Raw genomic sequence first — 18,884 nt, forward strand, 5'->3', positions numbered from 1 at the left:
AAACTTCAGCATTATACTAGCTGTTTTGGCAAAATTTGCATTTTTTTCTCCAGTTTTTTTAGGATAATTTGGAGTTTATGTAATATTTCAGCATTATGCTAACTTTTTTGGCAAGATTAAATATTTCCCCTGTTTTTTTCGAACTAATTTGAAAATTTTTAGCTGAAGCTTTCGGCTTCAGCATTTTTAGCTAGCTTTATGTTCCAGCATCTTCCGCAGCCACATTCAGCTTACAGCATTCATACTAGCATTATCGCAAGTAATGGCATGCATATAGTTATGTGTGTTCTTATTTTTAGCTAGTCTTTCCTTCGTTTTCTGACTTTTTTTTTTATTCCAGGGCCTCCTTTTTCATTTTTTGTAGATCTTTGAAAACAAATGAGAATCTTAAATCCGTTTTGAAAATCTTTGTATTTGGCAGCGACTACCACACTGCATTTAAAGCCGTTCGGATGAACATTTTCCCCCTGATGCTGAGGACTTGTTCGTGGTACGTGTAGATGTGCACGGAGCCGCTGCCCTGTGATTGGCTGGCAGGACGGCTACGTCACCTCGCACGCGAGCAGTGCCAGGACATAAAGGTGGTCAGAGAGCGGGGCGGGTGAAGTGATGCCGCGGGACAAAAGCAGGGGAATGAGTGGGAAGGTGCAGCAGAGTGTCGGCTCACCATGAGGTCGTGCTCGCTGCGGTGCACGCCCAGCTTCTTCAGCCCGATGGTCAGGTCGTTCACACAGATCCCTCCGTCGCCGTTCACGTCCAGGATCTGGAACAGGACCTTCATTCTCCTGTGCTCCTGTTCCGACCCGGCACACGAGGCACACGGCTGCGGAGAGTGGCTGCCGGAGGGGTGACAGTCTGCGGCTGACCGGGGAGCCTCGGAGGTCTCCTCGCCCCCGCCCGGGTCCACGCCCGGGTGCTTCTCCGCCGCCCGGCAATGGCAGAACACGTCGCTGCGCAAGCGGGGCATCAGGGAGCCCTGCTGACGCATCCCCGGTGCTCAGCAACACCGGCTGGACCGAAACACACTTCCCGCAGTGAGGAAAACCAAAATCCACGTCACTCCTGAGCCAGAAAATGCGCCGAGCAGGACGGTTTGCTCCTAAAGCATCGTTGATGGACTCCGGGCAGTCCTCAGCAACGCAAGTCAGTCTGGATTGTTGGCATTTTCGGAATCTCCCAGATAGCGATCAAACTAGCCGCCGGTGACGAGATTTCCTTTCGTGACAGAACAAAAATCTTCCCTCAAAACCGAACTCCTCTCAAAACAACATCCACGCAGAGGGTCGATGATATTCCCGGGGTTTATTCTCCTCTTCTGCCGGCTGTTTATTCTGATGCCGACATGCCGTTAAATTTCTTTCGGAATTCTCACAGGGTATCGCGAGACTTGAGAAATGACAGCGGCGAGCCGGTCACGTGCTGTGGCAGGTTGCACGCGCCTCACGTCCTCGAGTTCACTTTACGTTTCAGTGTTTTTCCTTCTCGCTAAAACGACATTAAAATATCTTTCACGAAAAATAACAAAGAACTACTATTGTTTCAAAAATGTACTTAAATGTTTGAAAGAAAAGTAACGTTGAGTAATAACCAATAAAAACGACCAAATTGTTTAAAATATTTTGATACAGAAAAGACATATATATTTATAAAATACATATTTTACATGCAGAACAGCGTTTTCGTTAAAATAAAAGGATTTTCTTTTAACGGAAAATTTTTGTTCTGTGAATTCTGGTTCTTTTCCACGTGGTGTAATCTGAAACCAGACAAGGGGTCAGCTTTGAGGTCAAATACTCAGCTTTCACTTCAGCCATCAACTCCATCCGTTTGCTTAACTGGCTTCTTTTATCACAGACATATGGACAGAAGTGTTGGTTTCTCTTTTTGTTCCCTTTTTGCGTTTGTTTCCTAAGAAGTCAAATGTATGCAACTAAAATGAAAACAAAAGTCACAGTTTTTAACATAAAAATTTCCTTAACTGCAAACAAAAAAACTACATTTTATTTGGAATTTATGAAAATGTAATTTCAAAACTGTGACTTTTGTTCTCATTTTAGTGGCACAAATATTAATTACTGCATCCTAGTTTACTTATTTACCTAATATTGCCAAAGGGACAAACAGATGACTATAAGGAAAAGTAGAAATTCAAATACAGTTTTTTGTAATAGCTGCTCATTACCAGTGCAATAAATAAGTTATTGAACATGGAAGGAATAGTTGATCTTGCTTTATACTACTAAGTTATTGTGAAAAGATTACAATAGATCACTTTTTTTGCTATGTTTGTCTTATTCATAACAGTCTGACCCTCCAAAATGCAGCTGTTCAAAGTCTTAAAAATTAGTTTAAGTTGTTATAAAATGTTTGCTTATTCAAACTCTCTTTTCGACAACAAATCAGACTATTTAACATAAAAATTGATAATTATATTAAATGATGTGACTTGTGTGGGTCTTGCGTGAATAAATGTAAAAACTCCAATTTATGATTATAAGTCATTACTAATGAAGAAGATGGCATCATCTTGTGACATCTTCATTACATTTAACATTTACAATCATTTTCTAGATCAGATGGATCTGTTGTTAATAGCGACTCCACAGCTGTGATTATCAGACAAACAGGAAGAAAAGCACAACTTCTTTTTTTTTGTAAATGTGAGCCAAAATATAACGTTTTGGACAACTATTTTATTCTAATAAACGTAGCCGTGACATCAAAGATTTTGCGTTTATTCAGGTTTTCCATGTGTAACACTGGCATGTCTTTTTCAAAAACATGATGGCGTAACAAGTGTGCAAAAAAAAAAAAAAAAAAGGAAAACACTGCAAGGCCAGATTTGGTCCAGATCTTCACATGGAAATCAAACTTCATGTGTGAATAATGTCGAGTGGGAACATTTGCTACTAACAGGAGTAACAGATCTTCTCCGGTAAATAGTGATTATAGCGTGAAATGTTCGGTTGTAGGAAGATCATGGAGGAGCTTTAACTTGTGACCAGCGCCAGAGTCGCATCGACGCTGGTAATCTGGGCTCCCAATCCTCATTAAACCGCATTAAAATAACTACAATTAAAACAGCGGCGTTACAACAAAATAATGTGTACCAAAATAGTCCTGGAATTAATACGTGTAATGTGTATTTTCCTATCAAGCTGATAGATATGACCATACGAGCTGCTGCAGTGGCTGCTGAGCTACAAACACGTCCCTGTGTGCAGAGGAATGTCAGCTGTTTCCAGCAGAGGAAGATGGATGTCCAGGATATCAGAAGATAAGAGTGGAATTTGCTAAAAACATCATTGATGGTTTCAGAGGTCGAGGACACTCTGGGCTGCTAGGATCCTGAAGCATCTGTTGATTTCGCGCTACCAGGAGGGGGCGGTGTTGGCCAGCCGTCTCATGCGTCTACAGATAAATGAGAAAACACAAATGATTCACTTTCATGGGATAACTGCAACAATAGTTTGTCATATTCAGAAGTTAAAGATGATAAAAATGATGGATTGGAAAATCCATCCATGAATAATTTCTGATGATGGAGGACAAATCACGATTTAAAAAAGCATTTTTAAGTATTTCTAGGAATGCTTTTTAAAATAGATCAAAAGATGATTGAGTGGGAATTTAAGCAAATATCATCATCTTATCCATGTCATAGTAACTTAATGAAGTACATTTAATGTTGACTGTAAGCAACATAACTAACCAAATACTTTAGAATAACACAGTATGACTTCATTAACTGAGAGGTATGTGTCTAAAGTATTGGAATATGACATTTTATGCTATTTATTTGTAACTTCGGGGTTGTAATTACACTTTTTTTAGGCTTTTTGATAAATCTGTGCATTTTCATCTACTAAAACTTCAAACTAAACACATGACACTCTCCAGGCAGGGTGTTTTTTGTCTCCACACGTGTTTTATGTTTCATACTGTCAGTGTACTGTCTTCATCAGGTAGGATAGAAAAGTTGAGAGTTGTCAAGTTGACCAAATGTTACATCAATTTAACAGATTTATACTTTAAATAAAGCTATGATGTTTGGTAGATAAATTACTTTACTGAGTATAAACTATCTGGAAAACTTAAGCTCTATATCTAAGTTTATTCTTGATTGTGTGATTTTTGGACCTCGTGTTCCTGTCTTGATCTCGGATCTTCTTTTCCATTTCGGCATCTGTGAGGGTCTCCAGCAGGGGGCACCACTGGTCCGCATCTCCGGTGTTACGGATGGCGATTTCTACAGTAGGAAGCGGGTTCTCGCTGGAATGAAAAGAAAATAGAAAGAAATTCATGAACTAGTCCCAAACTGGGTTTATTTTTTAAATATGACTTTTTAAAGACAAAAACACAAGAGGTCCTAAAATGAACATGTCTAGCATCAGGTGAACCGTTACCTGAAAGCATACGTCCTCTGGTGCCAGCTGAGCTGACCACGAATGCTGTAGGCAATGGTGGTGACGAACTCTCCACCAAGACCCAGCTCGGAGCACAGCTTCAGAGCGAAAGACTCTGGAGAGTTCTCCCTCTCAGACATGTCCCACTCAAACTGGTCCACCAGAGAAATGTTTCCCACATGGATGTTGAGCTGAAACACAAAATCATTCCATAAGGTTGGTTTTTACATGTCCATTGGTAAAATTTGCACAGCCACAAACGATTATTTTAATAGTCGACTAATCACCGATTACTGGATGTAAAACACACATCTTAATCATTAGATTTAAACTAAATAAAAACTAATCCTAGTGTGAATACTGTAAGCTAAATTTGGCCACTGAAAATGTTAGTGCTGATAGCTTAAGATGCTGAAATTGATAGCTAAAAACTCTGAAGTTAATAGCTGAAGTGGCTAAAGCTGATAGCCAGCTAAAATATTAGCTAAACTCCAAAATAGCCCAAAAAAACAAAAAAAAGTCTTAATTAGCCAAAAGAGCTAGCATGTAGCTGAAATATTAGCTAAACTCCAAAATACCTTCAAAACAAAAAAAGTCTTAACTAGCCAAAAGAGCAAACGTAGTCGAAATATTAGCTAAACTCCAAATTAGACTAAAAAACGGAAAAAATCCTAAATTAGCAAAAAAAAAGCTAGCATATAGCTGAAATATTAGCTAAATTTCAAAATAGCCTAAAAAACTGTAGCAGACATGTTATCTAAAATCCAAAATATCCCCAGAAAACGTAAAAATCATAAATTAGCCAAAATAGCTAGTATGCGGCTGAAATATTAACTAAACTCCAAAAAAGCCAAAAAAACAAATTAGTTTAAATTAGCCAAAACAGTTAGCATGTAGCTGAAATATTAGCCAAACCCCCAAATACCCTAAGAAACCATAATAAGTACCAAAATGGCCCTAAAAGCTAGCAGAATGCAATAGTAACTTTGAACTTTACTACACTCTGACTCCATATAATATAAAGTAACGACTAATCGACTATTTTAATAGACTTAATAAACTTAAACAATCTAGTAGTTTTAACTGATTGGCTTCAGGGCTTCACCTTGATGATGACTCTCTGATCTGCCTGCTCCTCAAACATGCCCTCCGAGGGGTAAGACTCGATCTGCTGACGGATAGCTGAGGCGATGGCGGGGACAAAAGCCAGCGGATTGAGGTCCAAGTCATCGCACAGTATTTCTGCAAACATCTCGGGGGTCATCAGCTTCTCTGAGGAGGACACGGGAGGTTCATTTGAGGCTGCAGATGCTGTCAAGGCCGTGGGATCCGTTTTCTTACCGTTCATGTTCCACGTGAAGGCGTCTCGGAGCTTCTGTCCGTCGATCTCCATGTCCAGGCGGATGGGGACCAGCGCCTCCAACTGGGCTGCGTTTTCATGGATGACTGCAGGGTCGTGGTCGTCAAAGCTGACGGAAATGAAAAGGATGCTTTTTTTTTGCTCTCTTCATGTTCTCACACACTTCAAGGAAGTGATGTCATAGATCTTCAAACTCAAGGTTTTAAAAACACCAGCCTGCATAAATTCAGCCTCCATACAGCTTCTAGAAACCTCATCGTAGTTTCAAAGGCTAAAGCTCCATGTACAATTTAGCTCTAAAAGCCACGCCCCCTCAGAGGAGATTTTGGAAACAGAGGTTTCAGATCAACACGAAAAATTGCTTTTTAAGACATTTAGGTTGTGAAATTTTAATTAAAAACTTCATAATCTTAAATAAAATACTACTAAGAATGTTTTTTTTTTATTAAAAAAATGTTATATGAGGACTTTAATGAGTGGGGCAGCAGCTTTTTAGGACGGTCATACACAAGACCTCGGTTCTCTCTGAGAAACCAGTTAAAAAAAAAAAAAAAAAACAGAGTGAAATACACTCTTCCAACCACAGAGGGAAAGTCCTCTTCTTGTCGCGGCCCATCCTGTTGCGGTTGATGGCGGTGGATGAAGGAACAGCATCCAGATGGTGCGAGCTGCTGGGCAATGTGGGAACCCACTGACTGCTTCTCTTTACTTTCTGCTCCCTTAAAAAAATAATTAAACATTTTAAAAAAGAAATTATATGTGTAAGAACATAAAAGTAAACTTTAAGTTCAAATAAAAGGCAGCACCGAAGCCAAAACAATGACAGTAGAAAACCTTGATGCTCTTCTTTGACTTTTGAATAATAAAGTACGGAGTAGTTATAGACGTGTTTTTAAACTAAAATCATCAATGGATGACACTTATCTGCTATAAATGTAGAGAAATCACAGCTAATGAAGGTTTAATTCAATTCATGTACAGAAGAAAACAATCTGTGACACACAACTAGGGCTCCTATGATTAGTCGATGACTAATCGACTATTAAAATAGTCGACAACTAATTTAATAGTTGATTAGTCGTTTTATTATACGGAGTCAAAGTGTAGTAAAGTTGAAAGTTATAATGGCATTCTGTTAGCTTTATGGATTATCTTGGCATCTATTAAGGTTTTTTTAGGCTATTAGGGTGTTTAACTTATATTACATCTACATGCTAGCTGTTTTGGCTAATTTAGGCTTTTTCAGCTTTTTAGGCTATTTTGGAGTTTAGCTAATAATTTAACTGCATGCTAGCTGTTTTGGCTAAATTAGGCTTTTTTGGCTATTTGGGAGTTTTGCTAATATGTCAGCTACATGCTAGCTACTTTGCCTAATTTTGGATTTTTTGGATTTTTTTAGGCTAATTTAGTGTTTAATATTACAGCTGCATGCTAGCTACTTTGGCTAATTTAGGCTTTTTTGGGGCTATTTTGGAGTTTGGCTATTATGTCAGCTAAACGTTAGCTATTTTGGCTAATTTAGGATTTTTCCATTTTTTAGGCTAATTTGGCAATGTTTCAGCTGCATATTAACTGTTTTGGCTAACTTAGGCTTTTTTGTTTTTTAGGCCAATTAGGCATTTAGCTAATATTTTAGCTGCCTATCAGCTCAAGTGCTTTTAGCTATCAGCTCAATTTCAGCATCTTTAGCAGCCAAATTCAGCTTACAGCATGAATTATGCAGTGATGCTATATATCTACTTTTTAGTTAGTTTAAAGCTAATCAAGGTTAAGAGGTGTGCCTTACATCCAGTTTGCGCATGACCCGATTAGTCGGGAAAAATAATCGGTGATTAGTCGACTATTAAAATGACACATTTCAAAGTGACTTTTAATACTTAGGGAGGGATTATCTCAGCAAAGGAAAAGTGTTCACTATCACAGATTTAGACAGATTTATGAACAATGTGTCACTGTCTATGCATCCTGAAAAAAGGAGACATCAAGTAAATTTGTAAGCAAAAAAAAAAACAAAATCTCCCAAATTGCCAAGGACTGTTAAAGAAAGAAATAATGTGAGTAAAGATGTAATAATAAAAGCACCAAAGAACTACAGACAGACAACACCAGAGGAGAGAACGCTACCTGAGGTACGCCGGGGGCTCTGTGTTGATAGAAACTGCTTTGTATTTCTCATCGTTTCCATCAAAGATTTCCTCACACTCTGACGCCTTCAGCAGAGTCACGCTGGTGGCTAAACCAGAAGGAAAAAAAAACCATTTTTAATGTATGGTAAGAATTTTTTAATGTATTTCTAAGGAGCCTATTTTTGGAGTATAATTTCGTCTTTAGCTTGACTGAAGCAGAAAATCACCAAATATAGTATCTTTGAATTAAAATTCCTCAAATTTAAAGAGGAGAATCTCCCATTCTGCCCCAGAATACTCTCTTCCCTTCCTTTGGAAAATTCCTTTAGAATATTTGTCTTTAAAAATGGACCTGAAAACATCACAACTTCACCTAACATGTAACTTCACACACATGTCCACTGTTTTCTCTTTAAAAATGAAAATGTTAATAGAAATTGGAACATTCAAGAAACACATAGCGATTCAAACTACTACTAATGACACCATTTTTTTCCCTATATTTTATCCAGACATGCACACAAATATTGGTGTAACTTCATGATGCTAAAGAACTCCTGCTCTGTACGTAAGTGTGTCCCAGGGTCGAGGTTCATATTTGTCCATGAAAATAAAAGAAAGCACCCACCATGTGAGGAGGCCATGATTTTTTTCCTCTCCTCCACAGAAGCCAGCCTCCTCCATAGGGATGGATAGCGTTTATACAGGGAGCCTCTGAACATCCGGAGGTAGTTCCCAACCTGAACAACAAGAGGTTTTATAATGGTATAGATTGATTCAATATGATTTGATTACTAACTTGCCTCAGACAAATAGATCTGATAGAAATTGATTCCTCGATTAATCATAACCCCTACTAAACTGCGTTATAATCCGTTGTAATCTTGTAGCTATTTGACCTTCAGAGTCTTAAGGGCCAAAGAGAAGAACAGATTTTTTTTGTTTCTAAAATCAAAACCACAGTATTTCTGAATAAAATAACCATTTGGGATATTTTCCTGTTCGCATTATATAGACTTTTACAATGAGCATTGGAGGTAAAGAACATGAAACAATTGGAATAAACACAAATTTAACGTTGATCAAACTTTTTTTTTATGTCTTGAACATTAGACGACAAACATGAGAAATTGTCTTCCACTTCCTGTTACAGGCACATAGCTCCACATCACAATGCTCCCAACTCCGTGCTTCAATATAAGGGTTAAAAAACAAAACTCTGCAGTAGTACATTTCCCTAAAATAAAAAATATTTGCTCAAGTCAAAGACAAAATAATCAACTTTAATGAAGCTTTAAAAGACAGCTAAAATGTTGAGTCTTTATTTTACTGTAACTCTCCACTAGGGCTGCTACGATTAGTCGACTAATCGACTAATCGACTAGTCGTTAGTTTATATTATTTGGAGTCAGAGTGTAGTAAAGTTATAATGGCATTATCCAAGCTTTTTGGACTATTTTGGCATTTATTAAGCTTTTTTGGCTATTTTGGAGTTTAGGTAATATTTCAGCTACATGCTAGGTGTTTTGGCTAATTTAGACTTTATCAGTTTTTAGGCTAATTCCACATATAACTAATATTTTAGACGGTTATCCGCTTCAGTGTTTTCAGCTATTAGCTTCAGCAATTTCAGCTACTAGCTTCAATGATTTCAGCATCTTCAGCTATCAGCACTACCATCTTCAGCGACCAAATTCAGCTTACAGCATTCACACTAGCGTTATCACAGGTAATGCTATGTATCTAATTTTTAGTTATCTTAAAGCTAATGATGGTTAGGACCATCAGGGCTCCCTTGAAAAAGAGTTTTTAAATCTCAATGGGATCCACCCCTGGTTAAATAAAGGTTAAGAAGAAGAAGGATGTGTGCTTTATATCCAGTTTGTATATGACCCGATTAGTCGATTAATCGGAAAATAACCGACGATTAGTCGGCTATTGAAATAATCGTTTGTGGCAGTACTACTGTCTACATTGAACCTTCATCAGTACAGAAATCAAATGGAAACGTGTCAAAGAACCCCTTTGGTAAATGAAACACTAATCACAAGTAATCGATGTTTTTCTCGTTTGTTTATGTTTTAAAATGGCCATAATGATGAAGAAAATGCTGCTTAATGACTGTGGGGTGGACTAATGCCAATTAACAAACCGGTTAAGACTAACTCTGATGAAGAAAAGTTTCAAGTTGAAAATAGAAGTTTATTTGAAAGGTTTTAGAGCAGCCAAACTCATATTTCTCTTTCCTGTTAGTGGGCGCGTGCACCAAAGCCTCCTTATGAAGCTGGTCACCCTCTCACGTTTTTTTCTTTGTTGTTTAAACCCTCGCGCGAACCCATTAGCATGCTAACGCGGACTAGCCGGCATTACGGTCGCTGTGAGGGGAGACTCGGAGAACCCAGCGTACCTCGGATCCCACCATGTAGAAATCCCCATCGTCTTCCAGCTGGAACTTGACCGGCTTCTGGCCGAACGTCTTACTGAGCGCTAGCTGCATCTTTGGGCTTTGGTTCTGCAGCTAACAACAGGCTCCTGCTTCCTGTTGCATTTGAAAGCGCAGGAAGACGGTGGGAAATCAGCGCTTCAGCTTTAAAACATACGAACACCGGCTATAAACAGGCATGTATTTAAGTTTCAAACGACTAACAGAAAAATAAAATAATACAAGTAACACTAAAGCTGTTTACACGTTTAAATTTAATAGTTAGTGCTGAAAAGGATGTTTCCGACTACAAAACTCTAATTTCCGAAGGTTTTGAACGTCGCATTAGACAAAGCTTCTTTACGTCAAAAGGGAGACATTTTTCCCTTAAAGCTCTTTAGCGCCCCCCATAATAATAATAAAATAATGTTATAGACCTTAGGCACAAAGTTTGTTCAATGCCCACTTCTCTAATTCAATTAATCAAAAATACTTTTTATATTGTGTGAATATCAATGCTTGGCTGCAGTTTTACAGATTTATATCAGAATTTATATTTATAAGAGTTTCAGCCTTTTCTCTCCTGTTCACCACTCCTACTCCGGCTTAGATTATCTGTTAGTCAGCAACTCCTCCATGAAAGATATTAGATGTTCAGATACATCCCATAGTTTTCAGTGATCATGCACCAGTTTCCATTACTACATCTAAGAACTTATCTAATTTATCTTTTAAAAGTTGTAGGGTTGATATCTGCTTAAAGAGGAAGATTTCTTTAATTATTTTTCATTAATTTTATTATTATTAGCTTTTTCATGTTGGACTTATAGATCGACCCTGGTAAAATATATATATATATATAGTATCTTCGATGGGAATTGTGGCATTTTCCTGACAATGGAGGACATTTATAAAGACAAGTATTCACATTTTTCCCCTTTGATCCATCCACTTGTAGAAAAACATCCACGTATGTCTTCATTTCATCGAGCATTCTGGATACAAAATTGCTCACCACTTTTGTTGCACTGCTAATGATGGAGGTTTGTTGGGGTTGTAATCTAGTGGGAAACCACGTAAACAGATGGATGGCAGGAAGTTAATTACATTCATCAGCATTTTTTTACATATATATATTTTTAAAATACTCTATTCTAATAAATACTATGCGATCCAACAATCAAAGCATTGCCTATACTCACTTTATCCCTTCACCATCACAAGGTTGCTGGAGCCTATCCCAGCAACTGCTGGGAGCAGATAGGTACAAAAGTGTATTTGTGTGTGTATTTTTTCCTGTTTTCATTTGAATTCACCGTTTCATTTTTTGTCTAAGCTAAGTTGGTCTTTTCAGGTATTTTTTAAAATCATTTTCGCTGCTTTACTGCATCATTGCTTTCCCTCTTGTGTTTGCAGGAACCAATCCCAGCAGTTGTTGGGCAAAGGCAGGGTATGCCGATAAACTGACCCCAGTTCCTCACAGCTACCAGTCGGGGGTGCTCCTTGTCCTTACAAACCATGGCTGGGATAGGCTCCAGCAACCCTGTGACCCTGAAGGGAATAAGTGGGTTTGGAAAGTGAAATGATAAATGGAAATTTTGTGGTGAGCCAATGGTGGGGTGGTGGGTCTGCTCTCTGGAAAATTGCTGGGCCAACCTTTTATTTATGCTCCTCCCCCAATGCAATTACATTCATCAGTGTCACTTGCTTTGTATATATTAAAATACTCTATTTTAATAATTACTATGTCATCCAACTACCAAAACTTTGCATTTGTGATCTTGTTTTTGAAGTTTATTCTTATTTTATTTTGCTTCAAAGTATGCTGTGTTTTTGGTCATCAGTAAATGAGTGTTTCATGTTTTTGTACAGTCCTTTGAGGCTCTGTTTTGTCTTACATTATAAGTTGTTCCTATTTTAGGTTTGATTATAGAAAATTCTGTTAATTTATTAATTTTTAAAACCAAATTTTATATACATAAATGTAAAGCAAGAAATGTAAAGCTATCTTTTATTTATTACAGAATTTTAGCAAATTTATAACATTCTGAAAATGATTCATATGCCCAAAGCGTGCCATAAAACGGAACTTTGTATTTCCCTGCTTGATTGCTGTTACTTTGTGTAAAAATGTAATAGTCATTGCTTTATTTTGGATGCATTTTTCTGTAAATGTGTTTATAATAAAGTTTTTTGTTAAATCTCTTTGGCGCCCCCTAGTGATGGAAAGTAGAGTCACAATCACGTGAGCAGTTTGATGGCGTATTTTGACTCAATTTAAAAATTGATGCAAGTAAAAAACATCACAAAACAAATGAACAAATAGATGAGAATATATGATTAAATGAAACCAAGCCCATGTGAAAGGAAGAATCACTGGATCCAATTCAATATGGAAAACCAATTAAATAAACAATTTATAAAATAAATATAAAGCAAACTCAAAGTTGTCTATAAAACCCATGTGAAACTGCACTTATGTGACTTAAGTAATCAAAAGTTACCATTGTTATTCACTGCTGGGATATATTACCAACTATTTACCCAAACTTTATAATATTCTGTTCAAACATAACGTCCAGAGCAGGTGAGGTGCAGCTTGGTAACAGACGCAGAATAACTGAAACGTTGGATGAATTAAATATAATGTAAAGATGAAACTAAAGCAACATTTGCAACACACATTTATTCTCTTAAAAAGTAAAAATAAAAAAATGCACTTGCCATCTGAACAAGTTCCTTTTTATATTTGGAGGCTCTTTTTTTCTTTCCTTTTTTTTTTAAATATATTTGTATGTGCACATCTTGTAAGGATCTGAAGACAAACATCACCTGAGCCAGCAACTCATTGTCCACAGTTTGTTCATGGTCCAAAGCTTGTGTTCTTGTAGAACCAAACTCAGAGCGATGATCTGGTACCAAGACGAGCTTCCATTCACACAAAGATCAGACCACTAACTTTTGGCTGTTCAGCATTCTTCATCCAGAACTGAAACACATAGCAGAAAAGACCACATTCGCCTCCCTTCATTTCTGTGAAAGTCCTTTGAAGGTTTCAGGAATTGGGCGCCATTTCAGAAGGGTTATCCTCCGAGGCGCTGTCCTTCTCCCCAGGCAAAACCTCCAGGCCGCTCCTCAGGCAGCGGGTTGTAGTTGGCATCTTCCTCTGGAGTGTCGAACAGCATTTTTCTACACAAACACACAAAAAGTGATAAATTACCACACAAACAAAAGCACGAGTGTGACTGCAAAGGCATTCTCACATGATGGATGGGGTCCGGAGCCACCTCCCACCACCTGGCTGGTTGGGAAAAACATCTTCTAGGAAAAAGTACACGTGGCCCACCGCAATCCCTGAAAGACATTTTTATTTAATCGATGAAAAGATGTAACGTTTCTGTTTTCAATACAGATTAATAACCATTTCTACCTAAAAGATCCACGATGATGGAGTTTCCGAGCAGAAGGGAGAACCCCATCAGCACCCAGGGCAAGAACGGAGCCTGGAAGTTGAGCAGGCCGAAAAAGTTCATGCGGACGTTGGGATTCCTTCGACTCCACACGTAAACTAGCATTATGGTGAAGGCTTGTCCCAGGAAGACCAGATTCACAAACGTGCCAAAAATCTAAACGCTCGTCAAGGAAACTCGGTGGTCCTGATGCTGGCGTGAACTGCAGTGAAGTGCTGCTCTCAAGATGATGACACACATTCACTCAAACGAAATCAAAACATGTGATCCCCCAAAAGATCAAAAATTAGTCAAAAACGTTAAAAATATTAGGTAAACTCCAAAGTTTTTGAAAATTACAATAAAAGATAAAAACATACCCTATGAATATATTAAAGGTTTGTTGCTAATCCACTTAAAATTTTGAAATTTGAAGACGTTCTCATTTGTTTCCTGTGGTGCATATTTTGCTCAATTTTTCAAAAAAAATGACGTTTATGAATATCAAAAATACAAGTAGTAATGTCCTAAACAAGCTGAACGTTTATATACAGAGATTGCTGAAATCGTTGTATGTGTGATTGAGTTTCTACGTGCCAAAAACGTACAGAAAGGAGCAGGAGGATCACTATAGTGTGAATGTTTACTAAGTATTCATAACACAACACATTTTTGAGAGCTGTGTCTCACAGAAAATCAACTGGAGGTCACTGAGCTCAACCAAAATCCATATTTAAAGTGCAACAGATTATACAGCTTTTGGAATAAACTTGAAGATTTTAAATTATGGTTAAAACATATTGTAAAGGTTTAAAAAAATTACCTCTGATTTCATTTTGATTGGGTAATTTTACACATTTCTGGCTGAGTTGCAGCACAAAAATAATTTTTTTTGAGTCACTGCTGACATCACACTACATTGTTTGCACTGAGATCCTCCTCTTTTATTTTGAAAAGATGTCATGTAACCTCTGTAAAAACATTTTTTTATATTTACAATTTTTTGTGTTCATATTTTCTGCCAATAACTGTTCAAATATGTATTTTATTTATTTATAAGTAAGATTCATAAATGTTAAAGTGTTAAAGGTTGCAGATCCCGGATCTACGTAAAAGATCAACTTAACTTGAATTTATCTTAAATGCTAGAGGGTTACTCATAACAAACATGGTGGATGGTTTATGTATTATTTTTGACACCAAACTTATAAAAAAATCTTTTTTTTTGTAATCTTTGCTTCAGGGAGGATACAGTCATCAGAAGGCCGCCGAAGAGGAACATGAAGACGAAGTCAGCCGTCCGTCCCCTGAAGGAGCCCTCCTCCAGCATCCGGCAGTATCTGTAGCTGACGGCAGACTGTTAAGGATCCTGCACACAGTCTTCCACATTTAGCATCTGTTGAATGAATGCAAGCAGCAGCATGCCCGGTGTTAAGCTGACATCAGGAAGTCATTGACTGTAACGGGAGTGAATGAGTGCTACTCGATCAAAAGAAGTAAAAAGTTCATTTTTCAAACGATAAAAACACTTAGTTACCTCTGATGATCTCTGTTAAAGTGAGTCACTAAACTGTCTGAAACTGAAACATGCAAAACGCTTCTGTTCAACCAAAAAGGATACAGAAAAATCATATTAAACAGGAAATTGAAGCCAACTGGACCAAAAAACAGGAAGTTCGTTATTAGTCGCCATACCTAGAACAAAAAAAAAGAAAAAGAAAAAGCAAAGGACATCCGTCTGTAAACTGCATGGAACAAAAGGAGCAGACGGCGTGCAGAGGGCGATCCTGAGCGTCGGCCGGCTCACCTGGTAATTCCTCAGAATCAAATCGGGATTGAAGTAGAGCTGAAAAGGTGTGATGATCTCCAGTTGCTGCGGCAGGAAAAAAAAACGTGGGTCACACAGGTTTGCAAAACAGTTCAACTCTTGAATGTTGTTTTCTATATCTACTGGGATTAAACGGTTCACTTTCACCACGATTCAGTTTGAAATATTAAAAGTTACATTGCAAAACAATACAAAAAATTCAGAAAAATATTTTCTTTAAATTTGCAAAGAAGCAAGGATGAAGAAAACCCTGGAGTTGGCTCTTACTAAGCGACCAGAGGTGTGAGCCTGCCAAAACTCCCCATCATCCCTTTGTTTACTCACTCTCCCACTAGCTTACAGCCCCTCACACACCCAACCGAACATTATTGAAACAAAAATCTCGAGCAATATTGTAGCTGTCCAGTTGAACAGTTCTGATCCAGATTCCAGCTCGGACGAGAAAAACAAAGATGTTCATGGATCTGTCTGTCTGCACGTCGATGATGATGCTCGCTGTAGTAATTTATACGTAACAACTACAAGCTTTTTTCGACAACATTTTATCGTCTGTTCCTGTTTCACAACAATTTCAATTAAGAAATACTTAGAAATGCAATTTAAAGCATAATCTTATTTACATATAACACAAGAACAAGTTAAAAACCGGAAAAACTCAATTTTTATCAGATTGTGTGAGTTTGAAACAAATATAAGAGTGTGGCAAACACTTTTACTAAGTCAAATTACTCTGAAAACTCAAACTAAAAGAAATAAAATATCACTTTTAGTAGACTTCTTTTAATTTGACATACAATCATAATAACAGTCGTGCTGATAAATAAAATTTTAAGACATGCGGCAATAAAACAACATTTTTTAAATCCCAATTGGAGAAAAAGTTAACATTCTCAAACACTTTTTTAAAATTCCACCTGCACTTTTGCTTATTTTCTTAAGCTTTCTGTTTCAACACCGTTTCCTGGCATGTGAAATGTGCTTCTTAAGTGGGCAGAAAAGTCAGATTAAGTCATTGTCGTGGCTGTTTCAGCAAAAGTGTTGCTGCACAAATGTGTCCAAAGTTTATCAATGGTATAACTTTTAACAGATACACTTCTGTGTTTGTCAAACACTGTCTTTGATTAGAATACAGCAAGAAGTTTCAGTGGTTTAAAATAAGATTTGTCCAAATTGTTCCACAGGTGCTGGCGGCCCTGAAGAGCGGTTCAACTGGAGGGCTGCCAGTCCATCACAGGACCTCTGACAGAAAGCTTTCCCATCATGCAGTTCTCCTCCAGGGAAACTGAAATCATTCGATCTGAAGTGGATTGAAGAATGGCGCCCGACTCAGCCTGCAGTCCCAAGCCGACTATCACAGCTGGAAGGATTTGGGATGAAGTCTTTTCCTTCCTACCGCAGGGAAAGTCAGGTTGCTCCATGTTGCATCACCTGATCCACACTGTAATTTTCACTTTTTTTTTTTTTAAGTGGCACCGGTTTTCCTTCTCACCCTCTGTATTGATGCTTAACTGTTTAGGGATCAGCATCAATGTGTCCTAGTGATGCTGAAACACAAACCTCACCTCAGACACCAACGTGAAGCTGACATGAGGACAAGTTGAAGCCACATTTCTAATAAAAAAAAGGGGGGGTCGCCACATCCCACCCTTTATTTTGAAGTTTGGCGCTGGCTTCCTGTCATCCCAACAGGACACTAGAAAGGGAACCAGTAAGTTCTAACTGTTAACTGTTTTGAACTGGACTGAAACCAGGGGAAGATGGGACTTAACCCGGGTTTTAGGGGGCACACCTCTTCCCCCAGTCTGCGCCTTCACCCCCCCGAACACGAACAACCGTGCCAACGCAACATGACTGACCAGAATGATCCTAAAACGACCGTATGACACCTAAACCACCACCGCAGGATGGCCCCGTTTCCATGTTTCTATGACGGGGGCAGAGCTGGATATCATGACAACAGGGCTCCCTGACAGAGCGGCTGGACCCGGACCGGTACCGTATCCCCCCGGTACCGAGCCACGGAGATCCCCGAGCGGGTCTTACCACTGCAGCAGTCGTGAGGACGCAGGCCGTGGTGTAAGCTCTGGTGACGACAGGAATCTGTAAATACTCCTGCTGCAGGGTCTGGTAAGCCATCTTGGACAGACTGAGCGCTTCCGGCACGGCGCTGACACGTCATTCTACACCGTGAGGCGTTCAAGAACGTAGGACAAAAAACGTAACATTTGGTTTTCATTGTTTTGAACACAAACATCGCGATGCTTTCTTTTTTATTTATATATTTTTATCCGTGGCTAAATTTCAAATTCGGAAAAGTACACTTTTACACTTTACTTTTATTGATAAATTGTTTTGTTTTTTTTTATTTTCTTTTTTTTCTTTATTTGTGAGTTTTTGATTCGGTTGTTATTGAATTATGAGCATTTTTATTAGGAAGATTTGTAGAATTTCTCTGTTATTATTTTTCTATTAAAAAAACAATTATCTCTGTTGATTGTAAATTCCAAACTATTTATTGATTTGTTTAAGGAATAATAAAAAGGCAGGATTATTATTCCAGAATAAATCAACTTAAACCTTTCATAACTTTCAATATTTTACTCTCCATAAAAATGTATTTTGTCAAAATTATTCAAGATATAATTACCCAGAGGGCCGGATCCGGCCCCAGGCCTTGACTTTGACACACGTGATCTAACAGATTGTTCCAATCAAACATGATCCACTTTGGGATTTTGGAACATGAATAATCCAAACACTTTTCCTCGCACTTCGTTCTGCCAGCTTGGAAATCAGTAATCCTTGGGTGTATCCTGCCTTTCCCCAATAGTAGCTGGGATAGGCTCCAACAACTCTATTACCTTGAGCTGGAATAAGTAAATGGATACCAAAAAATTCAGATGTATTTGAACTCAACTTTCCAATTATTTTACAGCTGAGGCTCATCTGATGACTCTGAGAACACAATGAGGCTGCATTTACACTTGCAGCCAAGAGGCAGATATTGTGTTGCTTGGTCCATAAATCTCAGGAATTTTGGTAAAGAGAGAGGACTTTGGTCTGATCCTCTTTGACCGAGTATGACAGATTCATAAACTACCAATAAACATTTCAAAATGAAAGACCATCATTTTGCCAAACGGAAAGTCTAGTCTAAACATATTTTGATCTGTTTTTAGCCAAAAAAATACGTTTTTCCTAGGACATAGTTTCTGCAGAGCAGCAGGAGTGTTTAATTAATTTGTCTCTGAGTTTTGGGCGGGACTGCTGTCATGGAGTTCCCATCATTCCTT

The 18,884-nt window shown here is 38.1% G+C and overlaps 3 protein-coding genes across 4 annotated transcripts in view; all 3 read right to left on the minus strand.

Annotated features, from left to right (window-relative positions):
* Positions 1–1,404, minus strand: part of LOC112141702 (calcium-binding mitochondrial carrier protein SCaMC-2-B) — a 23,022-nt gene extending 21,618 nt beyond the window's left edge. The window contains exon 1 of one of the 2 annotated variants that reach the window (XM_024264850.2): positions 668–1,404. In XM_024264850.2, the coding sequence (XP_024120618.1) occupies positions 668–988 (321 nt within the window). In that variant the 5' untranslated portion in view covers positions 989–1,404. The remainder of the gene's footprint in view (positions 1–667) is intronic. The other variant, XM_024264851.2, reaches the window with a different exon arrangement.
* A 1,315-nt stretch (positions 1,405–2,719) lies between these two features.
* Positions 2,720–10,465, minus strand: LOC112141704 (SWI/SNF-related matrix-associated actin-dependent regulator of chromatin subfamily B member 1). Its single transcript, XM_024264853.2, has 9 exons — positions 10,300–10,465; positions 8,521–8,632; positions 7,891–7,999; positions 6,348–6,485; positions 5,748–5,875; positions 5,512–5,678; positions 4,407–4,597; positions 4,141–4,272; positions 2,720–3,411 (listed from the first exon to the last, which is right to left on the minus strand). Exons 1-9 carry the CDS (start codon positions 10,387–10,389, stop codon positions 3,372–3,374), a joined length of 1,107 nt encoding a protein of 368 aa, XP_024120621.1. The 5' UTR covers positions 10,390–10,465; the 3' UTR covers positions 2,720–3,371.
* A 2,516-nt stretch (positions 10,466–12,981) lies between these two features.
* derl2 (derlin 2) lies at positions 12,982–17,816 on the minus strand. The gene is made up of 7 exons (XM_024264854.2): positions 17,635–17,816; positions 15,571–15,636; positions 15,385–15,458; positions 15,016–15,109; positions 13,745–13,940; positions 13,578–13,668; positions 12,982–13,503 (listed from the first exon to the last, which is right to left on the minus strand). The coding sequence occupies exons 1-7, from the start codon at positions 17,725–17,727 to the stop codon at positions 13,398–13,400; spliced, it is 720 nt and encodes a 239-aa protein (XP_024120622.1). The 5' UTR covers positions 17,728–17,816; the 3' UTR covers positions 12,982–13,397.
* Between the last annotated feature and the right edge of the window lie 1,068 nt (positions 17,817–18,884).

The sequence above is a fragment of the Oryzias melastigma genome, unplaced genomic scaffold (assembly GCF_002922805.2).
Source record: "Oryzias melastigma strain HK-1 unplaced genomic scaffold, ASM292280v2 sc00345, whole genome shotgun sequence".
NCBI classification, from domain to species: domain Eukaryota; kingdom Metazoa; phylum Chordata; class Actinopteri; order Beloniformes; family Adrianichthyidae; genus Oryzias; species Oryzias melastigma.